At 45.1% G+C, this 19,054-nt stretch overlaps 9 protein-coding genes across 9 annotated transcripts; 6 read left to right on the forward strand and 3 right to left on the reverse strand.

The window, feature by feature from the left end:
• Positions 1-11: 11 nt before the first annotated feature.
• Positions 12-2,254, reverse strand: EDB93DRAFT_1249912 (uncharacterized protein; the record flags this gene model as incomplete). Its single annotated transcript, XM_041452923.1, has 7 exons — positions 12-546; positions 591-975; positions 1,078-1,266; positions 1,329-1,429; positions 1,485-1,891; positions 1,939-2,116; positions 2,196-2,254. The coding sequence occupies 7 exons, from the start codon at positions 2,252-2,254 to the stop codon at positions 12-14; spliced, it is 1,854 nt and encodes a 617-aa protein (XP_041308362.1).
• Positions 2,255-3,389: 1,135 nt separating this feature from the next.
• On the forward strand, positions 3,390-6,354 carry EDB93DRAFT_1103558 (uncharacterized protein; the record flags this gene model as incomplete). Its single annotated transcript, XM_041447321.1, has 8 exons — positions 3,390-3,441; positions 3,465-3,781; positions 3,839-4,341; positions 4,656-4,798; positions 4,874-5,054; positions 5,385-5,769; positions 5,833-6,013; positions 6,074-6,354. The coding sequence occupies 8 exons, from the start codon at positions 3,390-3,392 to the stop codon at positions 6,352-6,354; spliced, it is 2,043 nt and encodes a 680-aa protein (XP_041308363.1).
• Positions 6,355-6,474: 120 nt separating this feature from the next.
• Positions 6,475-7,211, forward strand: EDB93DRAFT_1103559 (uncharacterized protein; the record flags this gene model as incomplete). The annotated part of the gene is made up of 4 exons (XM_041447322.1): positions 6,475-6,680; positions 6,801-6,986; positions 7,014-7,086; positions 7,152-7,211. 4 exons carry the CDS (start codon positions 6,475-6,477, stop codon positions 7,209-7,211), a joined length of 525 nt encoding a protein of 174 aa, XP_041308364.1.
• Positions 7,212-7,633: 422 nt separating this feature from the next.
• EDB93DRAFT_1249915 (uncharacterized protein) lies at positions 7,634-8,577 on the forward strand (the record flags this gene model as incomplete). Its single annotated transcript, XM_041452924.1, has 4 exons — positions 7,634-7,823; positions 7,874-8,076; positions 8,143-8,316; positions 8,365-8,577. 4 exons carry the CDS (start codon positions 7,634-7,636, stop codon positions 8,575-8,577), a joined length of 780 nt encoding a protein of 259 aa, XP_041308365.1.
• A 120-nt stretch (positions 8,578-8,697) lies between these two features.
• Positions 8,698-8,958, forward strand: EDB93DRAFT_1084126 (uncharacterized protein; the record flags this gene model as incomplete). The annotated part of the gene is made up of 1 exon (XM_041445811.1): positions 8,698-8,958. The coding sequence occupies one exon, from the start codon at positions 8,698-8,700 to the stop codon at positions 8,956-8,958; it is 261 nt and encodes an 86-aa protein (XP_041308366.1).
• Positions 8,959-9,674: 716 nt separating this feature from the next.
• EDB93DRAFT_1249916 (uncharacterized protein) lies at positions 9,675-10,244 on the forward strand (the record flags this gene model as incomplete). The annotated part of the gene is made up of 2 exons (XM_041452925.1): positions 9,675-9,793; positions 9,845-10,244. 2 exons carry the CDS (start codon positions 9,675-9,677, stop codon positions 10,242-10,244), a joined length of 519 nt encoding a protein of 172 aa, XP_041308367.1.
• A 4,654-nt stretch (positions 10,245-14,898) lies between these two features.
• Positions 14,899-15,408, forward strand: EDB93DRAFT_1084366 (uncharacterized protein; the record flags this gene model as incomplete). Its single annotated transcript, XM_041445829.1, has 2 exons — positions 14,899-15,034; positions 15,083-15,408. Coding segments are annotated over 2 exons (462 nt in total), but the record flags the coding sequence as incomplete, so codon positions are not given.
• A 1,129-nt stretch (positions 15,409-16,537) lies between these two features.
• Positions 16,538-17,572, reverse strand: EDB93DRAFT_347228 (Glucanosyltransferase). Its single transcript, XM_041456156.1, has 4 exons — positions 17,247-17,572; positions 16,963-17,164; positions 16,667-16,911; positions 16,538-16,602 (listed from the first exon to the last, which is right to left on the reverse strand). Exons 1-3 carry the CDS (start codon positions 17,404-17,406, stop codon positions 16,692-16,694), a joined length of 582 nt encoding a protein of 193 aa, XP_041308369.1. The 5' UTR covers positions 17,407-17,572; the 3' UTR covers positions 16,538-16,602; positions 16,667-16,691.
• Positions 17,573-18,182: 610 nt separating this feature from the next.
• EDB93DRAFT_1142921 (uncharacterized protein) lies at positions 18,183-18,637 on the reverse strand. Its single transcript, XM_041449364.1, has 2 exons — positions 18,327-18,637; positions 18,183-18,272 (listed from the first exon to the last, which is right to left on the reverse strand). The coding sequence occupies exons 1-2, from the start codon at positions 18,488-18,490 to the stop codon at positions 18,203-18,205; spliced, it is 234 nt and encodes a 77-aa protein (XP_041308370.1). The 5' UTR covers positions 18,491-18,637; the 3' UTR covers positions 18,183-18,202.
• Between the last annotated feature and the right edge of the window lie 417 nt (positions 18,638-19,054).

A 19,054-nucleotide genomic window follows, 5' to 3' on the forward strand; every position in this document is an offset into this window, starting at 1 on the left:
GACTTCTTCATTCAACCGGCTGATGCAGGACCAACAAAGCTACTTCTCGATGCAGTTTTGGGAGGCAGTGGGGCTGTAGAATGATTGCTGGATGATCCTGCTGAAGGAGTGCCAGCATTGTCCTCCAGTGGTATGTTGCACCCAATAATATTTGATTTAGATTTCTTGACCAATGGGCCGGAATCTTCCTCTGGATAAAATCTGACTGCTTTGATTTGCTTTCCAATAGATTGATGCTCTAGGGGCGGTGATTGGACTTCAGCATCGCCTTCTTCATCCCCATTCTCGTCCTCACCACTTGACTCCAGTTCCACCCTTCCAGCCAGCTTACCGGATAATTTTCTGGTTGACTTGGCAGGTGGTTTTTTAACCGGAATAGATTGGACAGCTTTGCCTGGCTTTCTGGTCGATTTCCGGTTGGATGGCAGTAATCGGGCTTCGTCGTTTTCACCTTCACCTTCACCTTCACCTTTACCATCCTTGCCCTCACTGCTTGACTCTGGCTCCACCCTGCTGGTTGACTTGCCAGATGACTTTCCGGTCAACCTGCCAGTTAGTTTTTGAACTGGACTGCCTGACTCCGGTTCCACCCTGCCGGTTTCATTTTCACCTCACCTTCACCATCCTCACCCTCACTGCCTGACTCCGGTTCCACCCTGCTGGTTGACTTGCCAGATGACTTTCTGGTTGACCTGCTGGTTGGTTTTTGAACCGGGCCTCTGGCCTTTGCTGTTACTGGACTGCATGTTGTGCTAGAGTCACTCTCTGAGATCTTCTCCACTGGTTCCCTCATCTCCTTCTCATGGTCTTGCCAGCCTTTGAATTCAAATGTTGGCCAAACCTTGTCCTTTTGTCTCTGATGCCAGAACTGCAAGAGCCGGTTAGCTTCATGCAACTGAAGCTTGGACGGGTCCTTGATCTTTCCACTGGTAGGTAAAAACTTGGGCTCGATGAAATTCTCTTGAGCCTCCATCACTGCAGACCAAGGAACAGACACCTTTGGCTTTTAACTGCAAAACCCTGCAAAATAAGTAGTTCCTTTATCAACCCTGCAGATATTTCATTCGTGAAACTTACTGTAGTGTTTTGTGAGGAATGTCTGGATAAGAGACTTTTTGTTTTCTAAGTTGAGGGACTCAATATCTGGTATGACCGGAAGCCCATAGGCCTCGACCTCTAAAGTGAACTCCTTCTTTCTCCTTTGGTTTCTGCTCTCCTTTCCATCTGCATCCTCATTGCCATTATCATCATCATTCCGGTCAATTGCTGGCATCACATGGTGTAAGTACTTGACTGGATGCATCAACATTGCACAAAAAGATGCTTACCAAACTCTTCTCCGACATAGGCATTCCACTCTGGTAACATGGGCTTCCAGTCCTTTGTATTTGTGAAACTATTGCCCTCTAACTTTTCATTGAAGTCAATTCTTATGACAAGATCAGACCATCTTTACCGGTTGAGAGAATGAAAATGTCACTCACCCATTGATCCTCACTTCACCTTCCTCGGTTTTCCATGCAGACAATATGAATATCCTCATACTGGCCTGCCTCCATAACTGAGTCGCAAGATCCTTCATCATATCAGGAGCTTTCTTCTGAGCGAACTCAGCCTGGACATCTGTAGGAGGAGCACTGCTAGACCATTCTATTGCAGTCTTATTTGCTTCCTCCAGCTGCTCTTCAGATAAATCGGCCATAATTGCATTGACCGCACCCTGGTAGTGTTTAATCATTTCCTTCCCTCCTGGCCTTGCTCCGGTCTTTTCAAGGATCTCCTTCTTGTACTGGTGTTCTATCACCAACCGGGTAGTCCATTTCTTACTGAACTTGCTTTGTTTTTTAAGTGTCTTTTTAGCTCTCCAGTTATATAACCAGTCCCGGTACATCTTTATCCATCATGAGCATTTATGAAATTAGAAGATGGGCTGCTTACAGATTTCCTTTTCTTCAACAGCCAGGCATCCATCTTAGGGGCTTGCATCTTGGCCTCTTTTATGACCGCCCTCAAAATCATTTTCCTATCCTTACCGGTTGCTTCCTTCCATTCTTCTAGGTGAGATTGTAAGACCAGCAGCTCTTCCTCAGTCAATTTCTGCTTGGTCTTTTTGGGGCTGTGTACTGATGAGTTGGATCAGGCCATTGCAAAGCAGTTAAGGTCTTGGTAGAAGAAAGGATACAGTATAATCTTACATAGCCAATTGCCACCATGTATCCAATAGTGAACCGAACAAGAGATTGTCTGCCAACATGATACTCTCAGGCTTAACATGCCCTGTGTTTCCGGTTCATAGAATTTAGGACTGCAAAACACACAAACTTAGACCAAGTTTATCATATAGTATACAGGCAGCATACAGTAATACTCTCAAATATGCCATACAGCATAGGGAGACACATTTATACTGGAAGAAATCCATGGGAATTGGGATGATGGCAGGATTACAATGTTTGATTAACCGATTCCGAAATGATGAAACGTATGGCAAACTCAGTTGCTCTGACCTTAATATATCCTAAATAGAGATGATGTTCCAAGATTTCTGATCGCCTGGTAACCTCACTGATACACAGGAACAGAAAATGTAGTAATCCGGTGATTCAAATCACTCAGAGGCCGGAGTTGGTACCTCAATGACAAACAGGAATGGTAATCCAGTGATTCAAATCGCTCAGAGGCCGGAGTTGAAGGAAGGCACAGGTGTAAAGTTATATGCCTGCCGATCATCAAGCTTAAGTGCACTCCCCAGCCCAACAATTCTTTAGGTCCTGGTATCAATCATGGCAAATACTAAACAAAAGGGAATCACATACACTCCTCCGATGAAGAAACGATTGCCTCAGCTATATAAACTGAAGGAGAAAACTACTTCCAGAGGAACCAGGTCATCTTGGGTGAAAGATTCATGGTCCCCGAAAACAAAGTCAGTGACATTGTCACCAACAAAATCTCCCTCAAAGCAAACAGCCGGGTTCTCTCAGATGCTCTATGATGGTGCTGACTTTGACTTTGACCAAGGCTACATGCCTCAGCCTAAATTACCAAAATCTCTGGCAAGCAGAAGTTCTTCTGATATCTGCAGTCTTCATCTGACTGGATCATGCAGAGTCAGAATGAATATCTCCGGCAATGGAAGCACAAGTTCAAGGACTACATAAATTTACTCATGGTCCAAGAAACCCCTTCTCTGAACCGGCTTTGTGAAGTTTACAAGAAGGATGGGGTTTATAAATGCCACGGGTGTTTCAACGAGCCCCTGTTTTGCACAGAGTGCTGCAGAACCCAGCATCAAAGACATCCTTTCCATCGCATCAGTCAATGGACCGGATCATTTTTTCAAGAAACTTCACTTATGAAAGTCAGCCTGCACATTCACCTTGCTCATGATGGCACTCCATGTCCCAGCAGCACTGAATACTCATCAGACCTCTTTGAATGGTCAGATACCGATGAAAATATAGACCATAATGATTATCTGGAGGAAACTTCCATTCCACTTGTCACAGACTCAGATCATCCGGCTACAACCATAGTGGACAAATCCGGTGTTCACTCCCTATCCATATGGTATTGCCACTGCCCCAGAGCTCTAAACCCAGATATGCAGCTCTTTCAAGCAGGCTTGTTTCTAGCATCCTTCACCAGACCAAAAACTGCATTCACATTCTCCGTCTTGGACGACTTTCTGCTAGACAACCTTGAATGTGGTACATCAGCCATGAATTACTACAGTAAGATCCAGAGGCTAACCTCCAGCATCTTTCCATTGATGGTTCTGGTAAGTTGATTTTCATTTTCTGTACTTCAGCCGGTCATTGAACAATAATATTTGCAGGATTGCTACAGAGAGCTCATGAGGACTGCCAGACAATGGCATCAATGTAAGCTCTACAAGTGGCATGGGTTTGCCCATAAAAACGATGAGCCTAAGACCAGTGACCTCGCCCTATTTTGTCTGGCATGTCCTCAACCGGGGATAAATTTGGACTGGTCAACCGGTATGGCCACTCAGCCTGATGACACCCCTTCCTGGCTCTTCACCAGGACTTTGGTCATGGATGGTAATTTTAAAGCTGAGCACCTCCATCCGGTGAATCCATCTGATGAAGTATCATTGATGGATGGTCTTGCATTCATGGTCGGAGATGAAAGATACAAGAGTCATTTGGCTGTTGCCCAAGACCATGTCCAAAAATCAGATTATGACAATCACCACGCAGTCAATCAAGCAAATGCCTCCCAACAAAAGCTAGAGGCCACTGGTATAGGAAGATGTGCATGTGCACAGCATGGATGTTTTGTCCCACATTCCATGGTGGATTTTCAGAAGGGTGAAAGGTAAATAGACATTGCATCTGGTTACATGTATTTCCGGTCTTACTGATCTCGAAAATAATCAGGCAGATGAACATGGACTATGCCTTGAGTCAAGCACTCAACTACCATACAGATGGAATCTCATGAGGAATAATGTTCTATGATATAAATTGTCAGTATAATAAGTTTCTCAAGGACTGGATCACATCAAGCATGTATCTGTCAATCCCTATTGACATAGATATCATTCCTGGAATATGTTTGTGGCATGTGCATGGCCATCAGGACAGCTGCTATGTCTGATATGCATCAAATTTTATCCATGGGACTGGCAGGATAGACGGAGAGATCATGGAAACACTCTGGGCATCTTTAAACATAATCTCCCCGTCAGCCAGGGGCATGGGAACTCCTCATCGCAAGGAGGTATTGGATTATCAGATGAATGATTCAAACTTCATGAAAATGATTCGCATAAGTGAGTTGCCAATATCCAGATGTACAAATATGTCCCAGTCTCATATAAGTCATTCCCAGCTGACCTGCCCCTCAGCCAAATTTCTTTGCAGAAAGTTTAAAGAGGCTGTCAAGGGTGCTGCAGAGAGCACACTCTCATTCCAAAATTTTAACAAGACAGTTCAGCCTGTCATGGTCATTCTTTGGGAAGCAGAGGAGGCTCTTGCTCAGGCAAACAGACTGGAGGATCCAACAGCCATGGACATTTATGAGGTCTGGTTGGAAAAAAGGCAAGTGTCAAATTCTACTACTACTCATCCGGGCCCGATCACATACTGATTATTATCCGGATGGCATAATCTACAGCTCCAACTAGAAAGCAGCAGGAGTTGCACCTGCTGGAGGCTCAAAATCACCTGGATCATCTAGCTACCAATTCCCTTAGTCGACGAGGAGCAGCCACTTGGCTCGCAACTGGTCTCACCATAGAAGAATCCCAAATCTCTCTCTCTCTCTAGAGATGTGAAAAGGCTCGGAAGGCATTCTACAGACATTCAATTGTTGACAGTAGCCCGACTCAGAGATAAGCTGCAAACTCGCATTACAAGCTTTCTTGAAATGGCACCTACCTATCTTGGATTTGTGGTTGATGGCAATGAACCAGATTCTCTGGTAGACAGGGTTCATAATTCACCGGATGAAGATTATTCTGATCTCGATGATCACAATCCGGATCCGGATCCGGAAACACATCATGCCTCCATCTTTCAACCTGAGCTCACTATCTTACCTTTGCCTTCCAACCTCAGTATAGTGAGATGCAATGAATTGGGTCTCACTGATCTCATGAAAGAAGAAACTGCCCTTCATGAAGGTCAGGCCAATGATGCCCTTCATGCAATTAGAGTTCATCTGGGAGATAAAGCTGTTATATTCCGGAATACTATCCGGTCAGCCAAGTCACAAGCCTCCTCCACCAGGGCATGGACTCAGGTTCGCTCAGTGGAAATGGTAGTCAATCTCAATGCCAGGATATATTCAAAATGTCGGTTGCAGCTAGCAAAACTCCCTGATCACGACCTGCTGAAGAAATATCTTCCGCTAAAGAAAGAACACCTGAAGGCAAATGCCGCAGTTGCAGATCCAAATGCACGTGGTCAGAGGGACACTACTCTTGCATGGTTCTGGTCAATAAATGCTCAGGGTGATACATCCGGAAATGACTGGATAACAGAATGTGAGTATCCAGCATATCTGGTGATATTGGGTGATCCGCTCTCACATATTGCAACAACAGTCTATAGAGTCAATTGGCTCCGGACAAAGGCCCTGTGTGATCGTTGGAATGAAGAGGTCATTCTTGTCAAACATGAAATGCAGTGGTCTGTCAATTTCTTTACCTACAAGGCCAAGCAATGGTTAAGTCTCATGGACAATGCCACTTTCACTGGGCTGACCGGAAATACATGTTATGCTGCCCGACAATGTCACATATATCAACAACTAGCTGCACATGCAGCGGAGTTGTTTCAGAAAGTGATTCTGGTCATTCAGTTGGAAGTACCGGTTGTTACATAATTCATAGTACCGGTACCGGTTACATAGTTCCCAGATTAGCTAATATGTAGTTATATTGAAAATGTGGGCATAAAACAAACTTTGTTTGTCTCACCATCGCATCATCGTCATACACTCACCATGAACAACACCGTCACTTTGGTTCCCTCTGATCAAATCATTGTGGCCTACTCGGATGGTGAGATCACCACCAGAGATATTTCTCGTGCTTTGTTCTACGCCAATTCTCGCTTGTTGGCCATGCGCCTGTATATTGACAAGAGCTTTCCACCGCCATGCCTGATTATGCAGAAATTTTTTACACACTCATGCAATGGGAAATGGAGGTAAGCATCCAGTTGTCTGGTTGTCCGGTCAACCAGACAATTCTTATCTTGCACTCAAATAATGGTGCCTGTCATATAGACTTTTGTAACTCCATTCATCAACATATCCTTCCTGAGCAGGTGCTCTGCCACCATTCCAAAACCTCTCCACAATGTGATTGCAATTTTGGTTGAGCATAAATTGATGAACCAGCAACCGGATGTGAATGAGGTCCTCATGGAAATCAAAGCATTGCCTCTCTCTGTCAATTCCGCCACATCAGATGAATATGACATCGCTTGTATGCCAAACTACTTTAATGCCTGGTGAAAGGAGAACCTGGGCTCTTGCAGGGTGCTAGACATGTTGCCAAAATCATCTGTCCAAGATGTGATGGAGTTGGTTGAGGGCCATTTTTTAGAACTCGTGAGTCCATGAGATCTTGACCTCCTACACTAGATCCTCACTAAGTCTTACTTGCATTGTAATAGCCGAATCATGTGGAAACCGACCTCCTCCTGTATATGCTCACACTTGGCCTGGTTCATTAACCAGACATGGTTGGATCAGCATCTCTTGAGCAGTGCCGTCAGACGACAATTGGTAGAGAGCTGTTGGAAATTTTGCAGAGAAGGATGACAAACCTTTTGAGTTCAAGTGATAAGTTGGCCGGAGTAGTTGGGCCGGTTGCTGAACTCACTAGGGCTGTGGTGTCCTCACAATCACTAATGGACCGGTTGAATACAGATGACAGTGCATCCGTATGGTCAAGCCCAATCTGACATCTGGAAGCCTTCAGTAGACATGTTATACTCATGTATATTAAAATGCAATGTAAATGGGTGGTGATTTTCGAAGATGAAATCTGGTTCATTGCATGTGACACGGATTCCTGCTCATTGTTATCCAGTTACGGATTCATCAAACACTTTTCTTTCCTCATACTTTAACCACTCATTTATTTCCTCAACACATGACAACAATTCCACCGGACTGGGCATTATACCAGACCTACCTTGCCGGTGAATTGGTTTATGACTCCTTCATGTCCAAGATTTATCGACAACCGGTAAAGCCAATGAGTGTTGGACTTTTAGATGTCGACACTTGTATTGCTTTGGAGCAGCTTGCCAATGTCCTGGCTGTTGCTTACTTCAATCCTGGTATGCATTCTCACATATATATCTGTGCTGGTCGAGTAACTTGGCAACAGTTCATCTCAAAATTGACATGGTCAGATACAATGAATCTCTGGAAAAATATGAATCTGGACGAAGTGAGAAACAAGAGCAAACTCTTTTAGACAAATTCCCTCCTGCAGAACAGGTTGTCCTAAGAACACCGAGTGTCATCATTGATTCTGGAGGCAGAATAATTGTCTGGTATTTGCCCGGAGCCATGACTGGTATGATAATGGTTTGTCTTATATCCACATTCATTTCTTATTTCATCTCATCCGGATGTATATGACAATATTCACAGACAGACATGCAATGCACCACAAATTCCATAGGAAATCTGTTGAACGATAGCATCACCACCAGGAAGGCTACTGAATGGAGGACCCATGAGTCCAATTTCTATCCGAGTCCAGATGGGAAGATCACACCTGGTTGCATCAATATATCACCTGCCTGGTTTCAGCAAGGCAGAGAGGTATGTCCAGTTCACATCAATTGGTGTTGCCAGTCTAAAGTATTGTAGAAACATGGTTTCCCAAAACTTGATCCGGAAGATGGCTTCTCACCTCAGGTATCCGCTGCATTGAAAGGTGATGTTGGTTGCAATATCACAACCTCCCTTCAAAGGTCCGGTATCCTTGTCTCTGCTGCGCTTCGGGTCATGCACCCAAATCTATATCGGGCTGGAATCAAAACTCAAGTCCGGCTCAGTGAATGGGCGACCCAGTATCAGTGACAAGACATGTACCATCATCTCAAACATTAGGCATATGTCTTCAATGTAGTGTCAGTCATTTGCAATCACCGGTCACCACCTCATAGAGATCCAAAATGTTGACTGGAGGCATTTGATATTATGACAACTGCAGGCATTTATCATCTGGTCATAATGGATTTCATGAATCTTGGCATCAAGTTTCTATATGACTCCGGGTCAATGTTAGCCTCATCATGTCGCCTTGTCAGACATCACATGCATGTTGAACAGGGTAGCCGGATTGTCACTGCGTGGTACATGCGAGATAGTATCCATAATTTTGTTGGAACTCCAAGGACAGACTATGCAAAATATGGCAATGTACAACGTAGTGACCCGGTTGAGAAGAAAGATGTCTAGACAAGTGATGATGTATATTTTAGTCTACTCTGATTGATATTCACTTGTTCAATGTTTTTAGCATATGATAGTGGATGTGCCAGACAACAGGCTTGTGAGATGACAGATACACCAGATTGTATATTTGCCTGTACTGAATCATAGATACACCAGATTGTATATTTGCCTGTACTGGATCATAGGCCAGTGAGAATATTGATGCACCTGCCAGATGATAATCTGACCAGATCTCCGGTGTATATCATTTGTCCAGCTCGGTTGTTTCCATTTTACACCGGATTTGCTATTCGAGTAGATTCCTGTACCAGTCTATACTATATACCCCTGGCCCATCCATTTACCTTGGGTACACACATCTGGCTGGCCCACTCGTCTCCATCATTAACAGGATTTGGCATTCATAATGTCATTTATACTAGTAAATTCCTATATCACTATCTATAATGTATGCTCTCGGCCCATCCGTATGCTTTGGGTACACAGATTCACTCAGCCCACTCATATGGTCGGCCCATCTGTTTACCTTGGGTACACACATCCGGCTGGCCCACTTGTCTCCAATGTAAACAGGAATTAGCATTTATAATGTCCTATATACTGATACATTTCTATACCACTGTCTATATAATGTACCCTCAGCCCATCTGTGTGTCTTGGGTACACACATTCACCTGGCCCACTCGTATATCATGGTACAATTATGTCCATGGGCCCACATGGGATGGCCCGTTCCCAACGGTACATTGTCACACTCGGCTGTCCGTCTGAGATGGGTGAATGTTGCTGTATTATGCGAGCAAGTATTTGTTGGCTTATTGAGCAGGGCAGTACCTAGGTATGTGTTTATCAAGTCGTTAAGATGATGTTTTGATGTCATGCCTGGCAGTCATGTTTTGGTAGTTGCACAATCTATTCTCGACTTCTCATATTATGCCCAGCTGCACATTCAGACAACTGAGTCCCTCGAAGCCCTACAAACCGCCCTGACTGTATTTCACGCCAATAAAGACATCCTCAAGGAGCTCACTGTTCAAGAGCATTTCAACATACTGAAATTACACCAGCTCTCTCATTATGTACAGTCCATCACGTTGTTTGGCGCAGCTGATGGCTTTAACACAGAACTTCCTGAGCACTTGCACATTGATTTTGCAAAGGACTCATACCATGCTAGCAATAAACGGGACTATGAGGAACAAATGGCTTTGTGGCTCCAACGCCAGGAAGCTGTGTTTATATGTAGTGTGTCACAACCCAATAATGAATTAACGCTGGGCGGAGACTAGGACTCAGACTAAGGTTATCACAACAAGAAAGATGATGAGCAGGTACGTCTTGGATTGCTACAGTGTAGATACAAGAGGTTTGAACTAAAGAACTATCGACCAAGATGTGCTACCTATATACAACTATTGAAACTGAGATTGAAACTGAGATACAACTACCAGCCAATCATAAAAAGGAAAAGGGAATCGTACCATAGAACATCATAGAATATTAAAGAAGCATCACGTGACCATATCTTATCTTATCGTATCTAATCTAATCTATTCACAATCAAAGAACTCATCTTCTTCATCAATCACATCGAAGACACGTGTCGTGGGCGCTAAAGGTATTTCAGGAATGATAGACGCTTTCAGGGTAGGGTTAGGGTTTGACTTAGGCGCTGTGTATTGGCACTTAGGAAGATTCAAGAAAGAATAGTGATTTGTTAAAGGTACTCGTGACATAGTGCATACCTGGATTGGTTGTCACAACAGCCTCACTCAAACCCACATGACGTCGACGCAGATTCAGACATGGACTCAGAGTCGGAAACACCAAATCTTCCTGCCGCTGAACCACTTCAAGCAACCCATGTCCTTGCAAAAGTCCCCGTGCATCCTCACCAATCTGTTCAAACTAGTGCTGCCGCGGTCCGGTCCAGAACCACGGTTCGAACCAGACTTTTGGTCCGGTTCTCTGTGGTTCAGTCCACAGTTCTCGCATCAGCCAGAACCGGACCGGAAGGTGGTTCTCGGTTCTACATATCCCTGAACTGTTCTATTTTGGTTTGGCCTTCCCGAACTGTTCCGAACTGTTGTCAACTTCAACTTCAATTTCGATCAACTTCAACTTCGACTTCGACAACATTGGCCTCAACATCAGACTGTCGTCTTCGGGATTTGTGCTCTAGGTTAATCAGGCAATCTTTAGCATTTTTGAAGGTAAGTACTAACTAATCAAATCATCAATATTCTTGCCCACTGACATATGTTTGACTATGTCACAGATATATGTTAATTCAAGTCTGCACACTTCCTAGACAGTCATGATCCTCCACCAGCTCTCAAGTCTTTGTTCTGGGGTGCATGGTTGTTGGCTCCCTGCTCCATGTACAAAACGAGGTACTGATGACAACATTGTGAGTTATCTCTGTCATCTGACAATGTCTCAAGACGCCTGTGTGCTTAACGCTGATGGCTCCCTCAAGGATGCTGCTGATATCACTTTCTTTAATGATCCTGACGACGATGTACCCCTTCCCAATGTCCCACCTTCCACCCAGCCATCGACATCAACTGCATCTACAAGAGATGCCTACTCCATTCTACTCAAAGCTGGACGTACCCCAGCAACAGTTGGTTCTTGGCGGTCTGGCCATCCCTTAAAGCCCTCAGCTTGTATGCGTGATGCTGACAATGTTTGTGGGCTGTCTTCAGGCACAAGGAAACGCGCATTGTCAAGCACTACAGACCATCCGGCACCGAAGAAAGTCGCTATGCGATTTTTATCGCCTCTCGACTCTGAAGATGAAGACGAAGACAAGGACGTCGATCCAGGAGAATCATCCGCTGATGAGCTGGTCCCTCAATCAGATGTCGAAGACTTAGATGACACCGATGATGCCAAGTCCAAGAATGGAGTCATCACTCAGACAGTATGTATCTTTCATGTTGATTGTCTTCCTTCCTTCACTAACACCTGTATATTTAGCTTTCAAAAAATGAACGTACAGCAGATGTTAGGACTATATTCACTCGCAGTCCTGATGGGTGGGTGTGTACCCTGTGCAAGTAAGTCATCCATCTCATTTTCAATATTTTTTAAAAACTTTCACACAAGGGATGCTGGTGAACCAGCACACAAGCACACCTTTCACAGAGGCACTTCAACACTGCGCACACACATTGTTCACCACAAGAAGACCCACTTTCAAGTGTACAAGCAGTACTGTGATGCTGCAAGCATTAGTATGCACCCTCGTGCTATTCCGCCAGGAGAAGATCATCTCACCGTGATGCAAACAACTCTTGACACCAACCTTGTTTTAAAACCCCCCATGTTTACCAAGGATGGACTACTTGAATATATTATGGAACTGGTTGTGATGGAAGACGAGGTATGTCAATTTTTTTAATTTTATTCATTCGAAGTTTATTTACATCATGCTAGGCAATACAGTTAATCGATAAGCCAGCATTCTGACGTTTACTGCAATACGCACATCCATCTCTTACCGAAAAAGACATCCCGCATTGCACGAAGTTAACTGATACAATCAAGGCTCGAGCGACCTCTATTGTTCAAACTATCAAAGAACGTCTGGCGGTATGTTTTTTTTCTAATTATATTGTGACCAGTCCTTTAAAACATTTTGGTAGCATGTTGACAGTGCAGTTTCCATGACATTTGACTCGTGGACGTCAATTATTGGTGAACCTTTCTTTTCCGTTACTGGGCATTACATTTGGAACCCTCCCGACAGCCACTGCAGTGGGAGTTGAAAAATGAGCAGCTTTCTTTCAGCTGCGTCGAAGGCAATCACAGTGGCCATAACATTAGCCGCATACTTGTTGAGACCATAGATAGGTTCAGCATTCGCAAGAAGGTAAGTTTTTTTTAAATGTTTCGCATTAGCATTAGACTAACTTTACTTGTATGTACAGGTTGGATGGATGACATCAGATAACGCCTCGAACAATGATACCGCCATGAAAGAAGTAGCAAAGGTCATTGATGAGGATGGCACTCATTGGCTTCCGGGTTCTTGCCGCATCCGATATCAAGAGCACATCCTCAATCTTGCTGCACGTCATTTCATTGACGCAGTCGCACCCACCCCTCAAGCAACATTACTCAAAAAGATCCGCGGTGCTATTGATATTGGTGATGAGACTGACATTGCCAGCTTGACTGAACAGCTCACTATACTGGAGGATGATCCTGAAGCTATAACCGAGGATGGGTTTGATGTTGGGGATGCCATTGGAAAGGCACTTGCTCTCATTGAACAGGTGAAGTCTTAGTTTTGGTCTCCAAGTTGTTTTCTGACGCGAAATTTAGATTCGCAAATCCCCACAAGCCCACGCGTTCTTGAAGAAGTCCTGTGAGGAAGAGGGAATCCCCGTTCAAGAGATCTTGGCCTGGGTGAGAATGCACTGGGCATCTTTGTTCAAATGCCTGGAACATTTTGTGTCTCTTCATCTGGCCATCAACCGCTTCACCCTGCTTGCTGACAAGAGTCCTGAAGTCCCGACATTGCACAACAAATCATACAGCGACTTCAGGCTTGATCGGCTTGACTGGAAGAAGATACAGCTTGTGTGTAATGTCCTCAAGGTAGCTATTTTTTTCGTTTGTTCGTCTACTTGTTTACTAACTTATGTTTAATATAGGAGCCTGAAACTGCACAGCAGTCTTTCTCTTCAGCCGCACACCCAACAGCCTCACAAACCATTCCTACACTGGAGTGTCTCGCCAATACGTGGCAGACGATGGCCAACAGTGCAGAATATGCACCAATCGCTGACGCAATTCAGAAAGGCCTCAAGAACGTGGCAAAGTACTATCAGAAAACTAACGACTCTGATGTATACTTTGTCTGTATAGTTCTTGACCCCAACTACAAGTTGGCGTATGTCGAAAGTCGTTGGAGCGTTGCAAAGGTTGCAAGTGGGAGGGCTCGTCTTCAAGCCTTGGTAAGTTTTATTTCACTTAAATATTCTGCCAGCTGATTGTTGTGTAGTTCAATAAATATTACAAAGCACCTCCGATGTCACGCACCAACAGCACCAACACCATGGAACACGCTACTGTGCCAACAAAAGTGTCGCAGGGTGTTTGGTATGGCCAATCCTGGATGTGCGATGCTGTCATAGCACGTCAAGCAGCAGACAATTGCATGTGTGACCGCTTCAAGAACTCTCGTCATATCTTACTTCGCCATTGGAAGAGACAGATAATATTGTGGCATGGTGGGGGGAAAGTTTTTCTTTGTATTATCACATTCTGAGCTCACTCTATTGATTAGCTACACTCACTACAGTATCCAACACTATCTCGTATTGTGCGCGATTATTTACCTATTCAGGGCAGTGCAGTTCCCTCTGAATGTGCCTTCTCTAGTGGGGGGATCACATCAACACTGCGCTGCAATGCACTGGCCCCAGCTACATTCTCTGCACTCCAGTTATTGAAGGCAGGTTACCGCAATGGTCATATTTCAGCAGCTACAGAGGCAGAAGAGTTTGCGGCTATTATGTTAGACTAGCTACTCAATGTGTAGACTAGCATTTTGTCAACATTTTTTTTGTGCTCACTATAGAAAAATTTTCAGTTCAGTTCGAGTTCGGACCAGAAAAAAACTGGACCAGACCACAAAGAACGGTTCTCGATGGTCCAGTTCTAGGTTCAAAGATTTTGCAGAACCGGACCATGGTTCGGTTCTCGGTTCTCGTCCTGGACCCCCTGAACTGGACCATGGCAGCACTAGTTCAAACCATCATAACAGCACACAGTGCTACTGAGTTCCTCCCTGCTCTCCGATCATTCTTACTCAAGAATCTCCCGCACAACACCATAGTCCCTGGTCTTCAAGACCGATTTGATCTTTATCGTCAAGTGGTGATTGTGATGCCACCAGATTTACGAGTTAGCAACGTGCCAAAGTGAAGGCACATCAGAGCAACTCCAGAAAAGTTGCCGTCAGGCTGGAAGCCTGGTACCCCAGCCCAGTTTGACATGGCATTGATAGCAGACAGGCCTTGCTCTTCGCATTTGCATACTCTTGAGGGTATTTTTTTTTTGCCGAGTTTCTCAGCGGTCAATTTTGATAATAGTCTTGTTTCAAGTGTACGAGTAGCCCATGTTCGTGCTATTTTCACCCTACCTCACCAGTTCGGCGCATATTCCAGAGCCCTCGCTTATGTCGAGTGGTTCACACCTTTCAAACCACCCGACCCTTCCTCTCGAATGCGACAGGTCTCGCGCTCAACCCGCCAACTTCGCCGCAACGCTGCTGTAGTCCACGTTGACGAAATCGTGCGGCCGTGCCATTTAATACCGAGGATGGGACAGTCAGTAGATTTGAGGTTGAGAAGCGGAAATGCATACGAGGTGGCGAACGATTTTTATTTCAACGAGTTCATTGATGGCGAAATGTTTTGCGCATGTGTTATAAAGTGATTAGATACAACGACGCGTCATGTACATACTACCCTGTAGCTGCCTGTAGCCGCAGTGGTAGCTCCTGTAGCTACCTGTAGCATCCCCCAACCATATAGCCGCTTGTAGCATGGCTTAAGACTATATAGCGCTATATAGGTCACTGTAGCGTAAGCCGTGCCTACATAGTGCTACTGTGCCTAAAAAGCGCTATATAGCCATCACCCAGCCTACGGCATTTTGGGTTTTTTCCTGATGCATGCCCACTACTAGCGATGCAGCTAGCCTCCCTGGTCACAATCCGAAATGTCCCTCAAAATGCGACACGCACCCAGACTGCCAAGTTAAAGGATGCAATGAATGTTGCGTGAGTATCAGCATTTTCCTGGACCTGATAACATAACTCACCTGCATGACAGTACCGCCAGAGTCCTGGGTGAGTCACATTCTTGATTTTACATCGGTGGAGTATGGCCGTTGACACTGACGCGCGAGTTAAGGGTGAATATGTGTCAACCTAACTGACACACTGTGCATGTAGCAGCGTATCACCGCACTTTGGGGCAAAGTTTTGGTCAGGAGATGTGGGGGAAACGTCAAAGAATTCACATCATAACCTTGATATAAACGAGCAACAATGATCTTACTTTTTGTCCAAGCCGTGCGATCAAGAGATTTCCGACATACACCTGCCAAAACTTCGAAGACGCTCGAGGTTCGGTTCGGTTCGGGGAGATTCGGGTTCGACCGAGGTTCAGAGCCGGACTGCGGCAACACTAGACGAAGCCAACGTGCTGTTGGCAGGTGTGGAGATGATCATGTTTCATTGTGAAATGAGTGAGGACGACTTCAAGATTATGAACTTGCTGATAAAAGATGCGACAAGAAAGAACAACCTCTTCCTGACACCTGAGATTTACCAATTGCCGCAAGTGAAATCACTGTTCTGGAGTCACCTCTGGTCTTTGATTGAAATCAAGAGGCAAAGTGTGGAAACCCCGATTAGTGTGAGTTGCTGGTATGCTCCAAATCCGTAGCGGCGGGCGAGCCCCCCGACTGTGCCTAGTGTAGGACTATTCCGATACCAGAACTGAGCGCTGAGCTCAGTGACCTGCATCAACAAAACAACACGTAGCGTAAATGATCATATATGGTCTTGTGAAGCTTATATCAGCACGCACGTCTGTTGATCATATTATATGCCCTTGTAGTGATCTTGTATGAGCGCAGCAGACAGGTGAGTTTCTTGTGATTTCAAGCCAGCGTTACGGAGACTTACATGTATCTGGGGATTCAGGTTTAACCTACAGGTATGCTTTTACATCACGAGTAGCTGCCTTGACGAAGGTAGCAGCAGCGGTGCCGTTAGCTGCGATGACGACTTCATTTCCAACGTTATAAGCCAGAACGTTGTTGTATTTTGAGAAGATGTTGATGGTCTCAATGTATAAATCAAGTAGATTGGTGGTCCAGGACGGCGCGTCGCGGTCCATCGAACCATTTCCAGGTAGAGAAAGATCGATGCTAGACGATGTCAATGGACTGGTAGGCTGAAAATGCTTCATGGGTACCCACATAGTATAAATACCAGCATTACTGAATGTTTCCACGCAAGAATCATGGTTCAACGATGAGTTAATGCTATAGGCACGGATAGCATTGACACCAAGCTCCTGCAAGTAGGGAAGATCACGGGTGCAGGTAGTGCCGTTGGACAGGGGATCGATGAAAGTAGATGGCTCAAGAAAGGGATTGCTTGCGCTCGCGACTACCGCACCTGCATGTTATTGTGAGCATTGACGTGACATTTGACGGTAGCAAACATCAAGTCGACTTGATGTTTATCAATACGTCCTTACCTTGCTCCTGATAAGCTACACCTTTGATATAAAACCTGTTCCCGTCCGCGGTATAAAGGTATCTTCCATTACGAGTTACCGCCTGAATAGCAGCGTCAACACCAGTCAGCAAAGCACCTGCCAGAGCAAGGCCAGCTGCGACATGCGAGCTCGCCTGCATGATATCTTGCTGATATTTTGGGAATGGATTGAAGAAGTGATGTAGACGGCTGTGACTTTTGAAGTAGGGAACGTGTGGTTGTGGTATGTACTATAGCGCAGGATAATTTTGACTGGCGGGGATAAACTCGTTGGGAAGAGTACAAAAGTCTGGCTTAGTCATATCCATGTTGTATTATTGAGAGTCATTTTGTGACATGAGGTCAATACCATGACAGGCCTCCCCAGGCTGCAGCTCAGCGCTCAGTTCTGGTATCGGAATATTCCTACACTAGGCACAGTCGGGGGTTCGCCCGCCGCTACGGATTTGGAGCATACCAGCAACTCACTCTGATCGGGGTTTCCACACTTTGCCTCTTGATTTCAATCAAAGACCAGAGGTGACTCCAGAACATTCTTGTCGCATCTTTTATCAGCAAGTTCATAATCTCGAAGTCGTCCTCACTCATTTCACAATGAAACATGATTATCTCCACATCTGCCAATAGCACGTTGTTGGCTTCATCTAGCTGCCGCAGTCTGGCTTTGAACCTCGGTCGAACCCGAATCTTCCCGAACCGAACCTCGAGCGTCTTCGAAGTTTTGGCAGGTGTATGTCGGAAATCTCTCGATCGCACGGCTTGTACAAAAAGTAAGATCATTGTTGCTCGTTTATATCAAGGTTATGATGTAAATTCTTTGACGTTTCCCCCACATCTCCTGACCAAAACTTTGCCCCAAAGTGCGGTGATACGCTGCTACATCCACAGTGTGTCACTCATCTCTACACATCAGCACCCTTAACTCGCGCGTCAGTGTCAACGGCCATACTCCACTGATGTAAAATCAAGAATGTGACTCACCCAGAACCGAAGATCTGTCATGCAGGTGAGTTATGTTATCAGGTCCAGGAAAATGCTGATACTCACGCATAATTTATTGCATCCTTCAGCTTCGCAGTCTAAGTCTGATTCGCATGTTGAGGGACATTTCTGACTCGGATCGCGGCCGTCGAGGCCAGCTGCATCGCTAGTAGTGGGCATGGCAGAGCTTGATGATACTAAAGCAGCAATGACAGCGAGCACAATTGCGGATGAGAAATGCATTCTTTGCGAATAGTGTGTGCGGGATCAGGTAATTCTGAAGGCGATAGTAGGAAGACGGCTGGCTTTTATGTGGTTCTCCGGAATTACTGTTGCGTCGATGTGCCTTCAAATGGATACATATTTACGATTAATGCCAGCACATTGCCATATTGCTAGTATTGTGGGCAGAACCAGTGGCAGAACCTTTCCTGCAGAATGTGGCAGAACTTCCGCGCATGTCAGGTTCTGCCAGTTCTGCAAGCGTAGAAAGTTCTTCCCAGCCGCAGCACGAACCCTTAGCAACAAAGCTGCCACTGCTAAACCTCACATTTACTTCACCGTTTATATGGCCCGATATCAAAATTCTTTGGAAGGGAGAGGTGCAGTGTAACCACAAAGATGACTGTTGCTAATGAATACATTCGAGTTAGCGAATGGCGCTACTATGTATCTGAAACGTCTGTGCATCACGCCTTGACCAATTCGGCGCATAATACGACAGGTATGCGTCATTGCCACCTGTGGTTCTCACGTACCTGATGTAATTAGATATGACAGCTACGTGTACTGACAGGTCTAAAACGA

Source organism: Suillus bovinus (genome assembly GCF_016758785.1).
Source record: "Suillus bovinus strain UH-Sbo-P2 chromosome Unknown EDB93scaffold_23, whole genome shotgun sequence".
NCBI lineage: Eukaryota > Fungi > Basidiomycota > Agaricomycetes > Boletales > Suillaceae > Suillus > Suillus bovinus.